Genomic DNA, 20,541 nt, shown 5'->3' with positions numbered 1-20,541 from the left:
CTCTCCTGTGTTATTCTCAGAGTGCATCATCAGTCTGATTTGATCATCTAATCATTCATCTGGATTGTTTCACTGTCAGTTGCATTTCCATAAAAAAAACAAAAAAACATATAAGCTTCTATTTTTTGTCACTCTATTGCAGTCTATTTTACTATCAGATGCATTTTATTTAATTTAATATAATATAATATAATATATATATATATATATATATATATATATATATATATATATATATATATATATATATAGTAAAAAATAATATAACTACACACAACAATCCTACACCCTACACACTGGGAGAGGGAACATCTGTACATCCAACATCTCAGTGAAAACACACCACTATCCAACTGCTTCATGTTCTGATCCGTCATCTTAGAGCCTTTGGTGTTCAGTGTGATCTCTCTGAGACTAGTTTACACAGGGTCACTGAACAGCCAAAGCCCCCAACCCAAAACCCTGGGTAGAGCGGCTCAGTGAATGTGGAGTGGAATGTGTGCAGGAGGGTCCGTGTGTCAGAGGAGACGCTGTAGAAGGACAGAGTGCCGGCCGGCCAGTCCAGATACACTCCTACTCTGTGGGAGCCAGAGGAGGGGACAGGTATGACAGTCTCCTCATCATTGTGCCAGGTGGAGTAACTGTTACCAGAGCAGTACAGACTCCAGGACTTGTCATTGTATCCCAACAAACAGTCATGACCCCATCCTCTCCTGCTGATTCCTTTATATGTCACTCCTAAGAAAGCTCCTCCCCCACTACACTCTACCTCCCAGTAACAGCGCCCAGTCAGACCCTCTCTACACAGCACCTGTGGCCAGTAGTCAAATCTCTCTGGGTGATCAGGATACGGCTGCTCCTCTCTCCCCCGTGTCACCTTTCTGTTCTCCTCAGACAGAGAGAGGTCTCTGTGTGCTGTGTTTGGGTCCAGTGTGAGCTCACAGGCATCTGATTGAGAGGGCAAAAATAATCATCAAATCAATACAATTGAATAACTTACAATATTCACAATGTGATCTTGTTATGGTAACATTCTTTTTCTCTTCACAACACTCTTCACAAAATATTACTTGAATTAATTGAAATTGTTTTACAAGGGATACAACTAATTCACATTTACTAATATTTTAGATTTACATATGAATACAATACTGGTGCTCTGTTTGAACTCTGCTGTACCCTGGTTCTTGAGTAATATCACAGTCCTATTCTCTACAGCCTTGGTGACTTACATTTGATCAGCCCAGGTTTGAGCCTGCACTCTCCACCATGGTCCACACTATATCAACCACAGAAGAACCCACAGATGTTGAATGACACACTCACAATCATGTGGAAAATAGATACAGTGCATTAATCTCATTGATACGTCCAGCCACATATTCAGCCTTTACCTGAGTGTCTGTAGTTTACAGAGTGGATCTTTCTGTACAGCAGAGAGCAGCGCCAGTCCTGAGTCTCCTGGGTGATTGTAGCTGAGGTCCAGCTCTCTCAGGTGGGAGGGCTTAGACCTCAGAGCTGAAGCCAGAGAAACACAGCCTTCCTCTGGGACTCCACAGAATGACAACCTGGGGAAATAGTGTCACTCCATCTGATATCAAGAATCTGATTATTCCTCTCTAATGTACATGTGCAGCTTTAAATCTTCTTCATTTAGCAGTTGAAAGTCTAGAAACATTGTATTCAAGTGAAGAACATTCAAACTAGTGTGTTATAATGGCCCGAGATACTCATGCTTCTGCACCCCAAAAGACCTCACCTCAGTGTCTGTAGTTGACAGTGTGGACTCCCCAGTCCAGCAGAGATAGAGAGCTTCACCCCCCCGTCACCTAGATCATTATTACTGAGGTCCAGCTCTCTCAGGTGGCAGGAGTCTGAGCTGAGAGCTGATGCCAACGCTTCACAGCATCTCTCTGTGAGGTGACATCCATTCAGCCTGAATGAGGAATACAAATAAATACATCCAAACGATCACTGTGGTGCAAGAATTCATGAGTGAGAGTTATAGTTGCTCTCAACAGGGGAGCAAGCAACCATGGATACATTTGTAGTTACTGGATTTCTTCGTCTGGTATGATGTATTTGCTAGCTATTGGGTTAGTGCAGTATTGTGGAGTCCCATGAGCTGATCTAAGGCCAGGTGGGTCTGGATTTGAGGAAAGTAAAGTTATTGAGACAGTGAAGACAGAGCAGCCCCCTCTGCCACCGCGCGTGCGCGCGCACACACACACACACACACACACACACACACACACACACACACACACACACACACTATATAGTAATTGATTGGAAGATAATGTCCTTTGTCTGTCTCAATTATTGAGCCTTTTTCTGAAAGTATCATTGATTCCATAGAATGATAATGTAACAGACACTCAGGAATGATCTCAGACCTCACCTCAGTGTCTGTAGTTGACAGTGTGGACTCCCCAGTCCAGCAAAGAGCAGCTTCACCCCCCCGTCACCTAGATCATTATGACTGAGGTCCAGCTCTCTCAGATGGCAGGAGTCTGAGCTGAGAGCTGAGGCCAACGCTTCACAGCATCTCTCTGTGAGGTGACATCCATTCAGCCTGAATGAGGAATACAAATAAATACATGCAGCCAAACGATCATTGTGGTGCATTATGATAAGAATTCAAAATTCAAGCCAATCACAGGCAGGTTTGTAGTCATTGTATTTCTAAGTGTGGTATATTTGCTAGCTATTAGGTTAGTGCAGTATTGTGTGGCCCCCTCAGCTGATCTAAGGCCAGATTGTTCATGAATTGAGGAGAGTAACGGTATTCAGAGAGTTCCCCCCCCCCCCATTAATTTCTTTATGATCAGTATTATACTCGTTTATGATTTTATGTAATAACAGTATGAATCAAGACAGCCAGTCAGGTTGACACCGGTTATATCTTACCCCTGGGTTATATCTGTTGGTGGGTGTTACGTTCCCACTCCTATATGTGCGTTTCCTTGTTGTGTTTTGTGTTTCCTTCTGTTTTTCCCTTACCCTGTCACTCTACATTCAGGTGTCCGTCAGCAATTGGCCATTCGTCGCCATCATTCATCACCATTCCTGACCAATCAGAGGGCTGTCCGTGTCCTTTAAAAGCTCCGCTGGACTTCCCCTCGGGAGTTGACCCATTTGTACCGTAGTCTTATGTTTGCTGTCGATTCGCTGTTGCCTGTTTGATCGAAACCTCCAACGTACTTGTTTACATTTAGTTTTCTTTTTGGTATATTTACGTCATTGTTTACGTATTGTTTTTTTCTCAATATGTGTCTGTCTGTTAAATGTACGCCATAGGGGTAAGGTGAATAGGTAAGAGACTCATGGTTTTACATTTCCAACACATAGGCTCATCTCTGTTACAATTCACCAGGTTAGGAGTGGGTGCCGCCCCATGTACAGTGGGGGAAATAATTATATGATCCCCTGCTTATTTTGTTAGTTTGCCTGATTACTAAGAAATGAGCGGTCTATAATTTTTATGGTACTTTTATTTTAGCAAATAGACACAGAATATCAAAAAAAAAAGTCCAGAAAAACATATTATATAAAGTTATACATTAATTTGCATTTGATCAAAGGAAATAAGTATTTGATCCCCAAGCAAAACATGCCTTAGTACTTGGTGGAGAAACCTTTGTTGGCAAGCACAGAAGTCAGACGTTTCTTGTAGTTGGTCACCAGGTTTGCACACATCTCAGGAGGGATTTTGGTCCACTCCTCTTTACAGATCCTCTCCAAATCCTGAAGGTTTCAAGGCTTTTGTTTGGCAACTCGAAGCTTCAGCTCCCTCCACAAATGTTCTATAGGATTACGGTCTGGAGACTAGCTAGGCCACTCCATGACCTTAGTGTGCTTATTCTTGAGCCACTCCTTTGTTGCCTTGGCCGTATGTTTTGGGTCATTGTCATGCTGGAAGACCGATCCACGACCCATCCCCAGTGCTCTGGCTGAGGGAAGGAGGTTCTCGTCCAAGATCTTGCGGTACATGGCCCCGTCCATTGGCCCCTCAATGCAGTGAAGTCGTCCTGTACCCTTAGCATAGAAACAACCCCAAAGCATAATGTTTCCACCTCCGTGTTTGACGGTGGGGATGGTGTTCTTGGGATTGTAGCATTCAGCATTTCTCTCCCTCCAAACACGAAGAGTCGAATTTATGCCAAAGAGTTCAATTTTGGTCTCATCTGACCACATCACCTTCTCCTAAGCCTTCTCTGAATTATTTAAGTGTTCATTGGCAAACTTCAGATGGGCCTATACATGTGCCTTCTTGAGCAGGGGGACCTTGCGGGCACTGCAGGATTTCAATCTGTTACGGTGTAGTGTGTTACCAATGGTTTTCTTGGTGACTGTGGTCCCAGCTGCCTTGAGATCATTACCAAGCTCCTCCCGTGTAGTTCTGGGCTGATCCCTCACCCTTCTCATGATCATCCTTACCCCACGAGGCGAGATCTTGCATGGAGCTCCAGGCCGAGGGCGATTGATCGTTATTTTGTATTTCTTCCATTTTCTAATAATTGCACCAACAGTTGTCTCCTTCTCACCAAGCTTCTTGCTGATGTTTCTTGTAGCCCATTCCAGCCTTGTGCAGGTCTACAACTCTTACCCTGATGTCCTTTGAATGTTCTTTGGTCTTGCCCATGGTGGTGGAGAGGTTGGAATGGAAGAGATTGATTCTATTTACAGGTGTCTTTTATACCCATAACAAGCAGAGATTGGGAGTACTTTCTTAAAGTGACAGGAGTAATCTGTGTGCCTCATGGGCATATAACCGGTCTGTATGAGCCAGAATTCTTGCTGGTTTGTAGGGGATCAAATACTTATTTCCTTCGATCAAATGCAAATGAATTTATAACTTTATATAATGTGTTTTTTCTGGAGTTCTTTGTGATATTCTGTCTCTATTTGTTCAAATAAAAGTACCATAAAAATTATAGACCGCTCATTTCTTTGTCATCGGGCAAACTAACAAAATCAGCAGGGGATCAAATAATTATTTCCCCCACTGTATGTTCTAGTCTAGTGTAGCATAGCACTTTAGCATAGCCCTGGTAGTATAGCTTACTATTGCACTAGTTTAGGACATCACTTTTGTTTATGATTTCTTTGCTTTGGCACAGCTCATAGTTCCCTTTTCTCCTTGGCATGTGTCTTGTGTTGTGTTTTTCCCCGAGGAAATAAATAACTGTACATAGTTTACATTGTAGTTTGTGGTTGTTTAATTCCTACAATAAGTCCGATGCACTACCTTTTTGTTGCTACTCCTCTACCGCCCCTAGACGTAGACGAGTTGTCATCTGGAGTCGTAACAGTGGGGATGTGCTGAGTCAGCTGCAAGGCCATCCTGAACTAAAGGTCGGCCTCTTGTTTTTGAACTGTGCATGTGTTGCTGTCCCTATGAAATGGTTACTCAAAAATCTGAGATAGGTAAGACGGTATCCTTCATCGCTTTTTTTTAAATTATGAAAAACGCTCATATTGTGGAGCTTATATTGATTTATTTATCTTTTTGGAGGGGAAAGTAGTCCTAGGTTAAGGGTGCATGATGACAGTCTGGGAGTTCACAAAAGAAAAAGGTGGAATACAAATAAAGTGGTAGGCCTAATGCAGTCACAGTTAAGAGTTTAGGAATTGATAGGAAGATCATGTTAATGTTCTGTCTCCATCATTGAGTTTTGCAGAGCAAGTTTAATTGATAATGTAACACACTTAGGAATCATGTGTCTGACAACAAGAATAGTCTCAGACCTCACCTCAGTGTTATTATAATAAGAATTCATGAGTGAGAGTTATATTTGCTCTCAACATGGGAGCAATTAACCATAGATACATTTGTAGTCACTGGATTTCTACGTCTGGTATAATGTATTTGCTAGCTATTGGGTTAGTGCAGTATTGTGTGAGCTGATCTAAGGCCAGGTGGGTCAGGATCTGACGAGGGGAAACATATTCACAGGGTGCAGACAGAGCAGCCCCCCGCCACCACACGCACGCATGCACGCACGCATGCACGTACGCACGGACGCACATTATATTGTAATTGATTGGAAGATAATGTTCAAGATTCAAGATTCAAGATATTTCTTGAATAATGTGCATTGTCTGTCTCAATTATTGAGCCTTTCTGTGCAAGTATCATTGATTCCATAGAATGATAATGTAACACACTTAGGAATGATGTGTCTGACAACAAGAATAGTCTCAGACCTCACCTCAGTGTCTGTAGTTGACAGTGTGGACTCCCCAGTCCAGCAGAGAGCAGCTTCACCCCCCCGTCACCTAGATCATTATTACTGAGGTCCAGCTCTCTCAGGTGGCAAGAGTCTGAGCTGAGAGCTGAGGCCAACGCTTCACAGCATCTCTCTGTGAGGTGACATCCATTCAGCCTGAATGAGGAGTACAAATAAATACATGAAGCCAAACGATCACTGTGGTGCAAGAATTCATGAGTGAGAGTTATACTTGCTCTCAACAGGGGAGCAAGCAACCATGGATACATTTGTAGTCAATGGATTTCTACGTCTGGTATAATGTATTTGCTAGCTATTGAGTTAGTGCAGTATTGTGGAGTCCCATGAGCTGATCTAAGGCCAGGTGGGTCAGGATTTGAGGAGGGCAACATGTTCAGAGAGTGAAGACAGAGCAGCCCCCCCTGCCACAACGCACACACACACACACACACACACACACACACACACACATTATATAGTAATTGATTGGAAGATAATGTCCATTGTGTGTCTCAATTTTTGAGTTATTCTGTGAAAGTATCATTGACTGCATAGAATGATAATGTAACAGACACTTAGGAATGATGTGTCTGATAACAAGAATAGTCTGAGACCTCACCTCAGTGTCTGTAGTTGACAGTGTGGACTCCCCAGTCCAGCAGAGAGCACCTTCACCCCCCCGTCACCTAGATCATTATTACTGAGGTCCAGCTCTCTCAGGTGGCAGGAGTCTGAGCTGAGAGCTGAGGCCAACGCTTCACAGCATCTCTCTGTGAGGTGACATCCATTCAGCCTGAATGAGGAATACAAATAAATACATGAAGCCAAACGATCACTGTGGGGCATTATGATAAGAATTCATGAGTGAGAGTTACAGTTGCGGAAGCAACAGGGGAGCAATTAACCATGGATACATTTGGAGTCACTGGATTTCTACGTCTGGTATAATGAATTTGCTAGCTATTGGGTTAGTGCAGTATTGTGGAGTCCCATGAGCTGATCTAAGGCCAGGTGGGTCAGGATTTGAGGAGGGCAAACATATTCAGATAGTGCAGACAGAGCAGCACCCCCTCCCACCACACACACACACACACACACACACACACACAGTAATTGATTGGAAGATAATGTACATTGTCTGTCTCAATCATTGAGCCTTTCTGTGCAACTAACATTGATTCCATCGAATTAAAATGTAACCGACACTTAGGAATGATGTGTCTGACAAAAAGAATAGTCTGAGACCTCACCTTAGTGTCTGTAGTTGACAGTGTGGACTCCCCAGTACAGCAGAGAGCAGCTTCACCCCCCAGTCACCTAGATCATTATTACTGAAGTCCAGCTCTCTCAGGTGGCAGGAGTCTGAGCTGAGAGCTGAGGCTAACGCTTCACAGCATCTCTCTGTGAGGTGACATCCATTCAGCCTGAATGAGGAATACAAATAAATACATGAAGCCAAACGATCACTGTGGTGCATTATGATAAGAATTCATGAGTGAGAGTTACAGTTGCGGGAGCAACAGGGGAGCAATTAACCATGGATACATTTGAAGTCACTGGATTTCTACGTCTGGGATAATGTATTTGATAGCTATTGGGTTAGTGCAGTATTGTGTAGTCCCATGAGCTGATCTAAGGCCAGGTGGGTCAGGATTTCAGGAAAGTAAAGTTTTTCAGACAGTGCAAACAGAGCAGCCCCCCTGCCACCACACACACACACACACACACACACACACACACACACACACACACACACACACACACAAACACACAAACACAAACACAAAAACAAACACACACATTATATAGTAATTGATTGGAAGATAATGTGCATTATCTGTCTCAATTATTGACCCTTTCTGTGCAAGTATTATTGATTCCATAGAATGATAATGTAGCACACTTTGGAATGATGTGTCTGACAACAAGAATAGTCTCATACCTCACCTCAGTGTCTGTAGTTGACAGTGTGGACTCCCCAGTCCAGCAGAGAGCAGCTTCTCCCCCCCGTCACCTAGATCATTATTACTGAGGTCCAGCTCTCTCAGGTGGCAGGAGTCTGAGCTGAGAGCTGAGGCCAACGCTTCACAGCATCTCTCTGTGAGGTGACATCCATTCAACCTGAATGAGGAATACAAATAAATACATGTAGCCAAACGATCACTGTGGTGCAAGAATTCATGAGTGAGAGTTATAATTGCTCTCAACAGGGGAGCAAACAACCATGGATACATTTGTAGTCACTGGATTTCTCCTTCTGATATAATGTATTTGGTAGCTATTGGGGTAGTGCAGTATTGTGTGAGCTGATCTAAGGCCAGGTGGGTCAGGATTTGACGAGGGCAAACATATTCACAGGGTGCAGACAGAGCAGCCACCCCGCCACCACACGCACGCACGCACGCACGCACGCACGCACGCACGCACATTATATAGTAATTGATTGGAAGATAATGTGCATTGTCTGTCTCAATTATTGAGCCTTTCTGTGCAATTATCATTGATTCCATAGAATGATAATGTAGCACACTTAGGAATGATGTGTCTGACAACAAGAATAGTCTCAGACCTCACCTCAGTGTCTGTAATTGACAGTGTGGACTCCCCAGTCCAGCAGAGAGCAGCTTTACCCACCCGTCACCTAGATCATTATTACTGAGGTCCAGCTCTCTCAGGTGGCAGGAGTCTGAGCTGAGAGCTGAGGCCAACGCTTCACAGCATCTCTCTGTGAGGTCACATCCATTCAGCCTGAATGAGGAATAAATACAAGCATTAAGTCATTTTGACTCAGAGAAAAATGTACATATGTTCTATCATTTCCAGTTGCATGTCGCCGCACCTAATTACCATATAATTACATTTTCGTCCAAAACCCTTACATGGGCTGTTTTGGGATTTTAACATATTTCACTAGAACAACATGTTTTCTAATCATTTCACTTCGTTTTAAAGGTGAAATCATCATGTATCCATCCTTTTCATGCCTTAAATGATGGATAGAGCGTTCAGTTCTAGATGAGTGGCAAGCTTCTTAAAACAGCAGTGTAAACTCACTGGCAAAAAACTCACTCACTCCACTTTCACTAAAATAAAGCTGACAAACTTATTAGCTGAACTGTGAACACAGCCGGCCATGTTATTATATATGCTACCTATGTTATTTGCTTAATGTCTGACCAAAAGTCTTCATTTGAGCCGCGGTGTGAGTATCCGTGGTACCGCGAGTGGAATGCAGTTTATAACCCAAGTATCAATACAGTGTTTTGTCCATCTACTCACAGTGCCGTCTTAGAGGCTGTGACCACTGGCAGCAGCCTCAGAAGACCCTCTTCTGATCTGGAGTACTTCTTCAGGTCAAACACATCCAGCTCTTCTTCTGAAGTCAGCAACACAAAGACCAGAGCTGACCACTGTGCAGGTGAGAGTTGGGTTTCTGAGAGACGTCCTGAGCTCAGGTAGCTTTGGATCTCCTCCACTAGAGAATGGTCATTCAGCTCATTCAGACAGTGGAACAGATTGATGCACCTTTCTGGAGCGGGATTCTTTCTGATCTTCTTCTTGATATACTTGACTGTTTCCTCATTGGTCTGTGAGCTGCTTCCTGTCTGTGTCAGAAGGCCTCGTTGGAGATTGGACTGATTGGACTCCAGTGAGAGGCCCAGGAGGAAGCGCAGGAAGAGGTCAAGGTGACCATTCTCACTCTGTAAGGCCTTGTCCACTGCACACTTGTGCAAGTCAACCAGAGGTTTGCGTCTGATTGATGACCAAAACTTCCTGTGTGAGGATTTCTGTTTGTCCAGTGGATTCTCATTGCTGTTGCTGAATGTGAGGAACACATATAAAGCAGCAAGAAACTCCTGGATGCTCAGATGCACAAAGGTGAACACCGGACTCCGCATGGTCTTCCCCTCCATCTTAAAGATCTGAGTGCATAAACCTGAGTACACTGACGCCTCTCTGACATCAATGCCACTCTCTCTCAAGTCGTCCTCATAGAAGATCAGATGTCCCTTCTGCAGCTGACGGAATGCCAACTGTCCAAGCTGAAGAATAATTGTTCCTGTGGGAATCTTCTCTTCATTCATTTTGTCAATCTGAGATTCCAGGAAGTCTATGTAGATCTCAGTCAGAGTCTTGGGCATCTCTCCTCTCTCTGCTCCACCCAATAGTCTCTCTAGAACACTGGCTATGAGCCAACAGAACATTGGTATGTGGCACATGATGTGGAGGCTCCTTGATGACTTCACATGGATGATGATTCTTTTGGCCAGGTTCTCATCACTGATTCTTTTCCTGAAGTAGTCCTCCTTCTGTTTTTCATCAAACCCCCGTATCTCTGTCCATTGGTCAATGTACTTTCGGGGAATCTGATTGGCTGCAGCAGGTCGGGAGGTTATCCAGATGAGGGCAGAGGGGAGGAGCTCTCCTGCGATGAGGTTTGTGATCAGGACGTCAATGGAGGCCCGCTCTGTCTCGTCTCTCAGAACTTTTTTGAAGTTCAGAGGCAGTCGACTCTCGTCCAGGCCATCAAAGATGAACAGAATATTAGATTCCTTTCCCAGAGTCTTGATTGGTTTCATTTCAGGGAAAGATCCATGAAGCATTTCAATCAGACTGCGGTCTTCTTCTTCTTTGTCAGGATTCATTTGGCGAAAAGGAAGCAGAAACAAGAAATCAATGTGCTTGTTCTCATTTCCTTCTGCCCAGTCCAGAACAGTCTTCTGCACACAGAACGTCTTTCCCACTCCAGCGATGCCAAGCGTCAGCACTTTTTTTTTTTGGTCAGGCCGGGGTTTGAAAATGTTGCTGGTCTTGATGGTCTTTCCTGTGGCTGGGGTTATGGATTGAATACGTGTGACTTCATGCTCAGTACTGACCCCTCCCCAGGCCCCCTCGATCATGTGCAGCTCGGTGTAGGTGTTGTTTAGATCGATGCGATTACCTTCCGTTGACGTCCCCTCATGTATCTTATTAACCCTCTTCTTGTAAGAGGATTTCAGTTCGTCTTGAACTGCAACACAGAGTTCATTCTTCAATATTGTCAATATTGTGATTTTTATCAATATTATTGTGATTACTATCATTGAAATCCAATTCATTATTACCACTTTTACGAGACGTCAGATGCAGGTTACAATGTGAATGTGTGTGTGTGTGTGTGTGTGTGTGTGTGTGTGTGTGTGTGTGTGTGTGTGTGTGTGTTGGTATTGTTATTAATCAGAGTGAGTTGCTTTTGCATTCATTCATACAAATTCAGTCTTTTAACTCTGACAACACAAAGGTGGAACTGACCTTTATTCCATTTCAGTTTGTCTCGACCTGACAGTTGCTCTGTATCTGGAAAAAACAACAATTCAGTTATTCTTCTATGATATTGTCATCATATCTCATTCTTGTTATACTGATCACTTTTATTATCACTAGTAATCAACCCAATCAACACTATATGATGAGAAGCCAGCTAGAACATGAAAACAGGCACAGCTCCAATGTGTTTGTGTGTGTGCAACCGACACAGATGACAACTTTTTGGGCTTTGAGAAGACATCCCAGGATACATCATCGAGGACTAAAGCATGAGACACAGAAGCAGCTACGACAACACTGGCCTGATGAGGATGCAGGGAAAACCTGCTGCTCTTGACTTGGTTGACAATTCTGCGTCACATTCACAATGTACAAAATGGCTGCCATGGGTAAGGACATACTTATTTTGACTGTTAAAGCGAAGTCACAAATGGCTGAACGGTATGTATCAGGTGTCATGCTGCCAGAAGCTGTATGCCACCAAAAAAGCCAGCAATTGGTGCATGTGGGATTATTTAAACTTTGGGAGTGAGTTTATCACTTTTTCAATTGAGAAACACTCACCCCTCTGAACTCACTCCACAGTGACCCCAGCCGTTGACATAAGCACAACTGCAGATCTGAGTCACGGCACCAATACAACCGGCGTCACGCTGCCACACACAGTATGGCTTTCTCGTACATAAGCTAACACAAGTCTCAAATCTGTGTCCTCTGTATTGCCACCACACTTTACTGCCCACCGAAGCACCCAATGTTAACCAGCTATGCCACAGATAAGCTGAATGGCACGGATGGGTGTATTTCAACTTGAGGAGTGACTTTACCATCTCAACTCGGTTACATACACAGGCTTTTACACTGCTAGGCTTGAACACACTGTGGACCTGATTGCTAGTGCAGTTAGACAGGTGTTGCTATCAATAGTCACAATTCACAAGCATTCCCATGTGATGGCAAGTTGGTTTATTGAGAATGGTGACAAGATTTTTACTAATGTGCCGAATACATCAAATATTGTTGTTATGCAGAAATGGTTTGTTTTCCAAACCAGGTATTTATGTATGTTAGTATATATGTACATATGTTGGTATGTATGTATGCATATATGTATGTTTGTATGCATGTATGTTTTAATATGTATTAATATGTATGTATGTATGTATTTATGTATGTATGTATGCATGCATGTATGTTGGTATGGTGGTATGTATGTATGTAAGTAAGTATGTATGTATGTATGTATGTTAGTATGTATGTATGTATGTATGTATTAATATATATGTATGTATGTATGTATGTATGTATGTATGTATGTATGTACATATGTATGTATGTATGTTAGTATGTATGTATGTATGTATGTATGTATGTATGTATGTATGTATGTATGTTAGTATGTATGTATGCATATATGTATGTTTGTATGCATGTATGTATTAATATGTATGTATGTATGTATGTATGTATGCATGTTAGCATGTATGTTATTATGTATGTATGTATGTATGTATGTGCATACGTGCATGCGTTTGTGCGTGTGTGAAATGTTAGTATGTTTGTATATGTGTATGTTATTTTGTATGTATGTACATATGTACGTATGTATTTATGTATGTATGTTAGTATGCATGTATGTATTTATGTATGTATGTATGTATGTATGTATGTATGTATGTATGTATGTATGTATGTATGTTTGTATGTATGTATGTATGTATGTATGCATGTATGCATGTATGTATGTATGTATGTATGTATGTACATATGTTAGTATGTATGTATGCATGTTAGCATGTATGTTATGTATGTATGTATATATGTATGTATGTATGTATGTATGTATGTATGTATGTATGTATGTATATATACTGTATGTGCATACGTGCATGCGTTTGTGCGTGTGTGAATGTGTGGCTGTGTCTGTCTGTCTTTAACATGATTGGAACTCACCTGTGATATGTTCATATTCTCTCTTTAATGTTTCAGCGAGCTGGTTCTGGTTCATCTTCCTCAGGATCTCCAGTGTGATCTCCACAGCCTCGTCATGGCCGTAGGTGTCCACCAGCTTATCCACAGTGTCCAGCTTGTCAGCTCCATCCAGTTGGCTTGTTGGGATGTGATGGAAGCCTTCTGGTATGTTCTTAGTCAGGTACCATATAAACAACTTCAGGTCTGTCGTGACCAGCTCCTCCAAAGTATTCAGCAGCAGCTCAGAGACAGCAGCCATTGTGGATCGCTGAGAATACATGAACAAATGAGCTGTAGGTGTGGAGATGGTTTGGTTTGACCACCACTGGCCAAGTGCTCCATGGCTGAATGTGTGGTTGCTCTAAGTTGTGTACAATGTTTACAGTCTTGGTTTATCACCTCTGTGCTGTCATCAACTGATTTTGGATCACTGAGAATAACACATGAGAGCAGGTGAGCTGTCATGCTGACTACCTACCAGCAGGTGAGCTGTCATACTGACTACCTACCAGCAGGTGAGCTGTCATGCTGACTACCTACCAGCAGGTGAGCTGTCATGCTGACTATCTACCAGCAGGTGAGTCGAACAGAGAAAACCAGGAACATGTTGAGCTACCTTCCATAATTTTTTATCTTTCTTTTGATTCATGACATTCTGTAAGAAGAACCAATGAATACCCTGATATCCAGTGTTACCCTGTTGAATGTTCTTATTCTGAACTAATGCCTTTTTTCCAATTAAAAATATTTTAAAAAACAACAGTACCTCATCACGAGTGTGATTCTAAATCACCTCCACTACATTCACCCCCCTTTGAACTCCCACATGAAGGAGAGGTAAGGAGTGCACATTTCAGGATGAAGGGTAGAGAATCTGAAGCACACAGAGTATCTCTGACCCTGACCCAGAAGACTCCATCAGCCTCAACTATGAAGTTTCTCTGAATGTACAAAAGGAAATGGTGAGGGGGTGGGGGGTTTCCTGTTGCCACAGAGCTGATGTCAGAGAATTGCAGGGCTGACTGTGTGGTATTCTCCTCATGTACACGACAACATTTACAATAAAGTATCAATCAATCAGACTTTACTTGTACAGCACACTTCATAAACACTTTAACACAATGTCCTTCACAGAGAGAATAAATAATTAAAAGGGAAAGGTGCTATAGAAACACAGGTGGATAAAAACAAATTAGATAAAGTATTTTAGTCATTAAAAGAGGGGCTGCAGGGATGTCATTGATTTTTCTCCTCCTCATTTTCAATAAATGCAGCTGAGAAGAAGACTTGAGTTTGGAAGTGTGGTTTGATGCCACAGCCAACGCCCAAAATGGGTCTCAGGGTGAATCAGGACATAACAATTCACTGCCAAGCATGCTCTGTTCTCAAGAAGTGCTCTGTTCTCTTTGTTTTGAACATGTTGGTGCTGGGATGTATGCATATGACTACTACCAAAGACACATAGACCACTTTAAACAGAAAAAGTAGGTTTTCTGTTCAGTTCCTCTTTCTAACCAGCAATGAACGGCACAGTTTGAGTTGACTGTAGAGACTAATGCAATGCAGTCAAATTAATAATTTAGGTCAAATGAATTAATTAATGTTAAGACAAAACATACCCAAAAACTAAATCCAACAAATGAAAAAATCAAGGCTTGAAAGGTATGTATCAAATCAGCAAAACAATCACAAAAGGTCCAAATAAAATTAGAAATGTACCAGTTTTTTGACATCCCGACATAAACAATAGGTACTAGTGCACACTTCAGGATGAAGGTAAAGAATCTGAATCCATCACACAGTATTGAGTATCTCTGCTCTGACCCTGACCCAGAAAACTCAACTATGATCAAACACAATCAGCTTAAATATCACAAAAAGTCCACCTAAAATTAGAACCGTACCTGTTTGATCTGCCTATCACTCCTCTCTGCAGCCCCCCATCGCTGTGAACACAATAAACTGGTCCTTATTGGTCTCTTCCAGCACACTGGCTGACAGAGGCTCAGGTCTCACTCTTCACAAGGTGCTTTAATGAACGTCTTGGTGTTCAACAAGTCTGGTCCTCTGATAACAGTCGTATGTCGCAACATTGTTCCTGTAACTCTCTTGCCTCATAGGGGAACTGAACTCTGTGGTCAGAGTCGTGTCACGTACACAGAGTGATGGAAAAACCCTGCTTCAATAGTAGTTCAGCTGATATCAAACATTCAAGCAGGACTCAGGTATTTAAAGGATGAAATAGGATACAGGTATTTAAAGACTTTATTTGATAAAGGATGAAACTTCAACCAAACTACAGAAGAACCATTTATTGGAGAGCAGGGAGGAGGACACACACACACACACACACACCCACCCACATACACATACACACACACACACACACACACACACACACCCCCCCCCCCACACACACACACACACACACACACACACACAGACACACACACACAGACACACACACACACACCTCCCTCACTAGAATATAACTAATTTGCCTCAAATTTGAAACTGAATGATAATTTCATGGGTTGGACTCACTGTGCATCAAGGTCTCTACAAGGCTCAACAGAAACAGTTGTCTGCTTTCTACTCTGAGTCGGTGCGTACGCCATATCGACTCGGATCGATTGTTAGCAGTGTCGACAGTAGACAACCAGAGACACACTACTCTGCACACGTCACATCATGGTGAAGACATTCAATATTGGCCCTTGCAGATATCCTCTCTGACACACATCAATCAGGACCCCTACCAGGTGTAAGCAGGGACTCTGGGTCTCCATCCATCTTCCTCATGGTAGATGTTTCATGTCAAGTTGTTGATGGTCTCTTTCTATGATGACTGTTGTAGTGTAAAACTCCAGCCCCATCTGGATTGTTTGAATCCATAGCTATTCCACCATGGATTTCATGATCCCAAGTTGACATGTAATAAAAAATAAAAAACAAAAAACAATCAATCAAGTTTATTGATCCCTTGAAGTCTCATGCATAGCGAGCAGCGCTCATTATATGTGTTTCTTTGTCACTTTCTGTCACAGTAAAACAATTAAATCATTAACTTTTAATGATAAAAAGCTGTTTTTGGTCTTTCTGTTTTTATTTGGACAAGCATTCACTGTTTCAATATGTAAACTGACACAGATTATTCATTCTAGTGAGACCACATGTTGACAGGGCCTACACACACCTGTATAACTATTGACAGAGCCTACACACACCTGTATAACTATTGACAGGGCCTACACACACCTGTATAACTATTGACAGAGCCTACACACACCTGTATAACTATTGACAGGGCCTACACACACCTGTATAACTATTGACAGGGCCTACACACACCTGTATAACTATTGACAGGGCCTACACACACCTGTATAACTATTGCAAGATATACGGTATTGTATGGATTGTAAGTTAAATAAATATCTACTATTAATAGCTTCCATAGAGTATTTTATTTTCTAAATGAAATGAAATGATTTCTCCATCATAAGGCCCCACATGTTTCCATTAACATTGACACCAAAACCCTTGTGATGCATCTGATCCCCGAAATCACACTTTCACACCTGGATTGAACCACCAGATACATCAGACGTCATTTGCAGCTACGACAGGCCTTATGGGTAGTGAAGTCTAAACTACAACAGGCCTTATGGGTAGTGAAATCTAAACTACAACAGGCCTTATGGGTAGTGAAGTCTAAACTACAGCAGGCCTTATGGGTAGTGAAGTCTAAACTACAACAGGCCTTATGGGTAGTGAAGTGTAAACTAAGCATTTCAATCATGCTTTAGACCAGGAGACAGGACTATTTCAGCGACATTCTTTGTAATCAATGATATTGTCTGTGCCCTTGATAAAAAGCAGCATTGTGCTGCCTTGTTTAATGATCTATCAAAAGCTTTTGATCCGGTGGATCATTCACATAAGTCAGTGTGTCATTGCTGACAATGTACAAAATACACATAATACAAATAAGCAGTAGTGCAATGTCAAGACAATAAGTGACATAAGTACGAGACAAGTGAGACATGTTGGAGACACGTAAGACAATAGCAGTGTGATTGACGGTAGCTAGTTCATACAGTAGCAGTGTGATTGACTGTAGCTAGTTTATACAGTAGCAGTGTGATTGACTGTAGCTAGTTCATACAGTAGCAGTGTGATTGACTGTAGCTAGTTCATACAGTAGCAGTGTGATTGACTGTAGCTAGTTCATACAGTAGCATTGGGACTGTAGCTAATTCATACAGTAGCAGTGTGATTGACTGTAGCTAGTTCATACAGTAGCAGTGTGATTGACTGTATCTAGTTCATACAGTAGCAGTGTTATTGACTGTAGCTAGTTCATACAGTAGCAGTGTTATTGACTGTAGCTAGTTCATATAGTGTAGCATTGGGACTGTAGCTAGTTCATATAGTAGCAGTGTGATTGACTGTAACTAGTTCATACAGTAGCAGTGTGATTGACTGTTGTTAGTTCATACAGTAGTCATGTGATTGTAGCTAGTTCTAGCGATAGTCAGTCACACTGCTACTGTATGAAATAGCTACAGTCGCTAGTTAATATAGTGTATCATTGGGACTGTAGCTAGTTGATACAGTAGCAGTGTGGTTGACTGTAGCTAGTTCATACAGTAGCAGTGTGATTAACTGTAGCTAGTTTATATAGTGTAGCACTGGGACGGTAGCTAGTTCATACAGTAGCAGTGTGATTGACTGTAACTAGTTCATACAGTAGCATTGTGATTGACTGTAGCTAGTTCATATAGTAGCAGTGTGATTGACTGTAGCTAGTTCATACAGTAGCAGTGTGATTGACTGTAGCTAGTTCATACAGTAGTCATATCATTGTAGATAGTTCTAGCAACAGTCAGTCACACTGCTAATGTATGAGCTAGCTACTGTCGCTATTTCATATAGTGTATCATTGGGACTGTAGCTAGTTCATACAGTAGCAGTGTGATTGACTGTAGCTAGTTCATACAGTAGCATTGGGACTGTAGCTAGTTCATACAGTAGCAGTGTGATTGACTGTAGCTAGTTCATACAGTTGCAGTGTGATTGACTATAGCTAGTTCATACAGTAGAAGTGTGATTGACTGTAGCTAGTTCATACAGTAGCAGTGTGATTGACTGTAGCTAGTTCATACAGTAGTCAAATGATTGGAGATAGTTCTAACAACAGTCAGTCACACTGCAACTGTATGAACTAGCTACTGTCGCTAGTTAATATAGTGTATCATTGGGAGTGTAGCTAGTTCATACAGTAGCAGTGTGATTGACTATAGCTAGTTAATACAGTAGCAGTGTGATTGACTGTAGCTAGTTCATACAGTAGCAGTGTGATTGACTGTAGACAGTTCATACAGTAGCAGTGTGATTGACTGTAGATAGTTCATAGAGTAGCATTGGGAATGTAGCTAGTTCATACAGTAGCAGTGTGATTGACTGTAGCTATTTCATACAGTAGCAGTGTGATTGACTGTAGCTAGTTCATACAGTAACATTGGGACTGTAGCTAATTCATACAGTAGCAGTGTGATTGACTGTAGCTCGTTTATACAGTAGCAGTGTGATTGACTGTAGCTAGTTCACACAGTAGCAGTGTGATTGACTGTAGCTAGGTTATACAGTAGCATTGTGATTGACTGAAGCTAGTTTATACAGTAGCAGTGTGATTGACTGTAGCTAGTTCATACAGTAGTCATGTAATTGTAGCTAGTTCTAGCGATAGTCAGTCACACTGCTACTGTATGAAATACCTACAGTCGCAAGTTAATATAGTGTATCATTGGGACTGTAGCTATTTGATACAGTAGCAATGTGGTTGACTGTAGCTAGTTCATACAGTAGCAGTGTGATTGACTGTAGCTAGTTCATATAGTGTAGCATTGGGACTGTAGCTATTTCATACAGTAGCAGTGTGATTGACTGTAGCTAGTTCATACAGTACCAGTGTGATTGACTGTAGCTAGTTCATACAGTAGCAGTGTGATTGACTGTAGCTAGTTCATACAGTAGTATTGTGATTGACTGTAGCTAGTCATACAGTAGCAGTGTTATTGACTGTAGCTAGTTCATACAGTACCAGTGTGATTGACTGTAGCTAGTTCATACAGTAGCAGTGTGATTGACTGTAGCTAGTTCATACAGTAGCATTGTGATTGACTGTAGCTAGTCATACAGTAGCATTGTGATTGACTGTAGCTAGTTCATACAGTAGCAGTGTGATTGACTGTAGCTAGTTCATATAGTGTAGCATTGGGACTGTAGCTATTTCATACAGTAGCAGTGTGATTGATTGTAGCTAGTTCATACAGTAGCAGTGTGATTGACTGTAGCTAGTTCATACAGTAGCATTGTGATTGACTGAAGCTAGTTTATACAGTAGCAGTGTGATTGACTCTAGCTAGTTCATACAGTATCATTCTGAATGACTGTAGCTAGTTCATACAGTAGCAGTGTGATTGACTGTAGCTAGTTCATACAGTAGCAGTGTGATTGACTGTAGCTAGTTCATACAGTAGCATTGTGATTGACTGTAGCTAGTCATACAGTAGCATTGTGATTGACTGTAGCTAGTTCATACAGTAGCAGTGTGATTGACTGTAGCTAGTTCATATAGTGTAGCATTGGGACTGTAGCTATTTCATACAGTAGCAGTGTGATTGATTGTAGCTAGTTCATACAGTAGCAGTGTGATTGACTGTAGCTAGTTCATACAGTAGCATTGTGATTGACTGAAGCTAGTTTATACAGTAGCAGTGTGATTGACTCTAGCTAGTTCATACAGTATCATTCTGAATGACTGTAGCTAGTTCATACAGTAGCAGTGTGATTGACTGTAGCTAGTTCATACAGTAGCATTGTGAATGACTGTAGCTAGTTCATACAGTAGCAGTGTGATGGACTGTAGCTAATTCATATAGTGTAGCATTGGGACTGTAGCTATTTCATACAGTAGCAGTGTGATTGATTGTAGCTAGTTCATACAGTAGCAGTGTGATTGACT

The 20,541-nt window shown here is 41.8% G+C and overlaps 1 protein-coding gene across 1 annotated transcript; it reads right to left on the bottom strand.

Moving 5' to 3' along the window:
- Positions 1-394: 394 nt before the first annotated feature.
- LOC310823711 (protein NLRC3-like) lies at positions 395-13,770 on the bottom strand (the record flags this gene model as incomplete). The annotated part of the gene is made up of 5 exons (XM_083696565.1): positions 395-948; positions 1,233-1,279; positions 1,395-1,540; positions 9,518-11,244; positions 13,494-13,770. The coding sequence occupies 5 exons, from the start codon at positions 13,768-13,770 to the stop codon at positions 395-397; spliced, it is 2,751 nt and encodes a 916-aa protein (XP_083552691.1).
- Between the last annotated feature and the right edge of the window lie 6,771 nt (positions 13,771-20,541).

This window comes from Argentina silus (assembly GCF_951799395.1).
Source record: "Argentina silus genome assembly, chromosome: Y".
In the NCBI taxonomy this organism is placed as follows: domain Eukaryota; kingdom Metazoa; phylum Chordata; class Actinopteri; order Argentiniformes; family Argentinidae; genus Argentina; species Argentina silus.
Note: the sequence above shows the minus strand (reverse complement) of the source record. Positions and strands in the feature narration are given on the sequence as shown.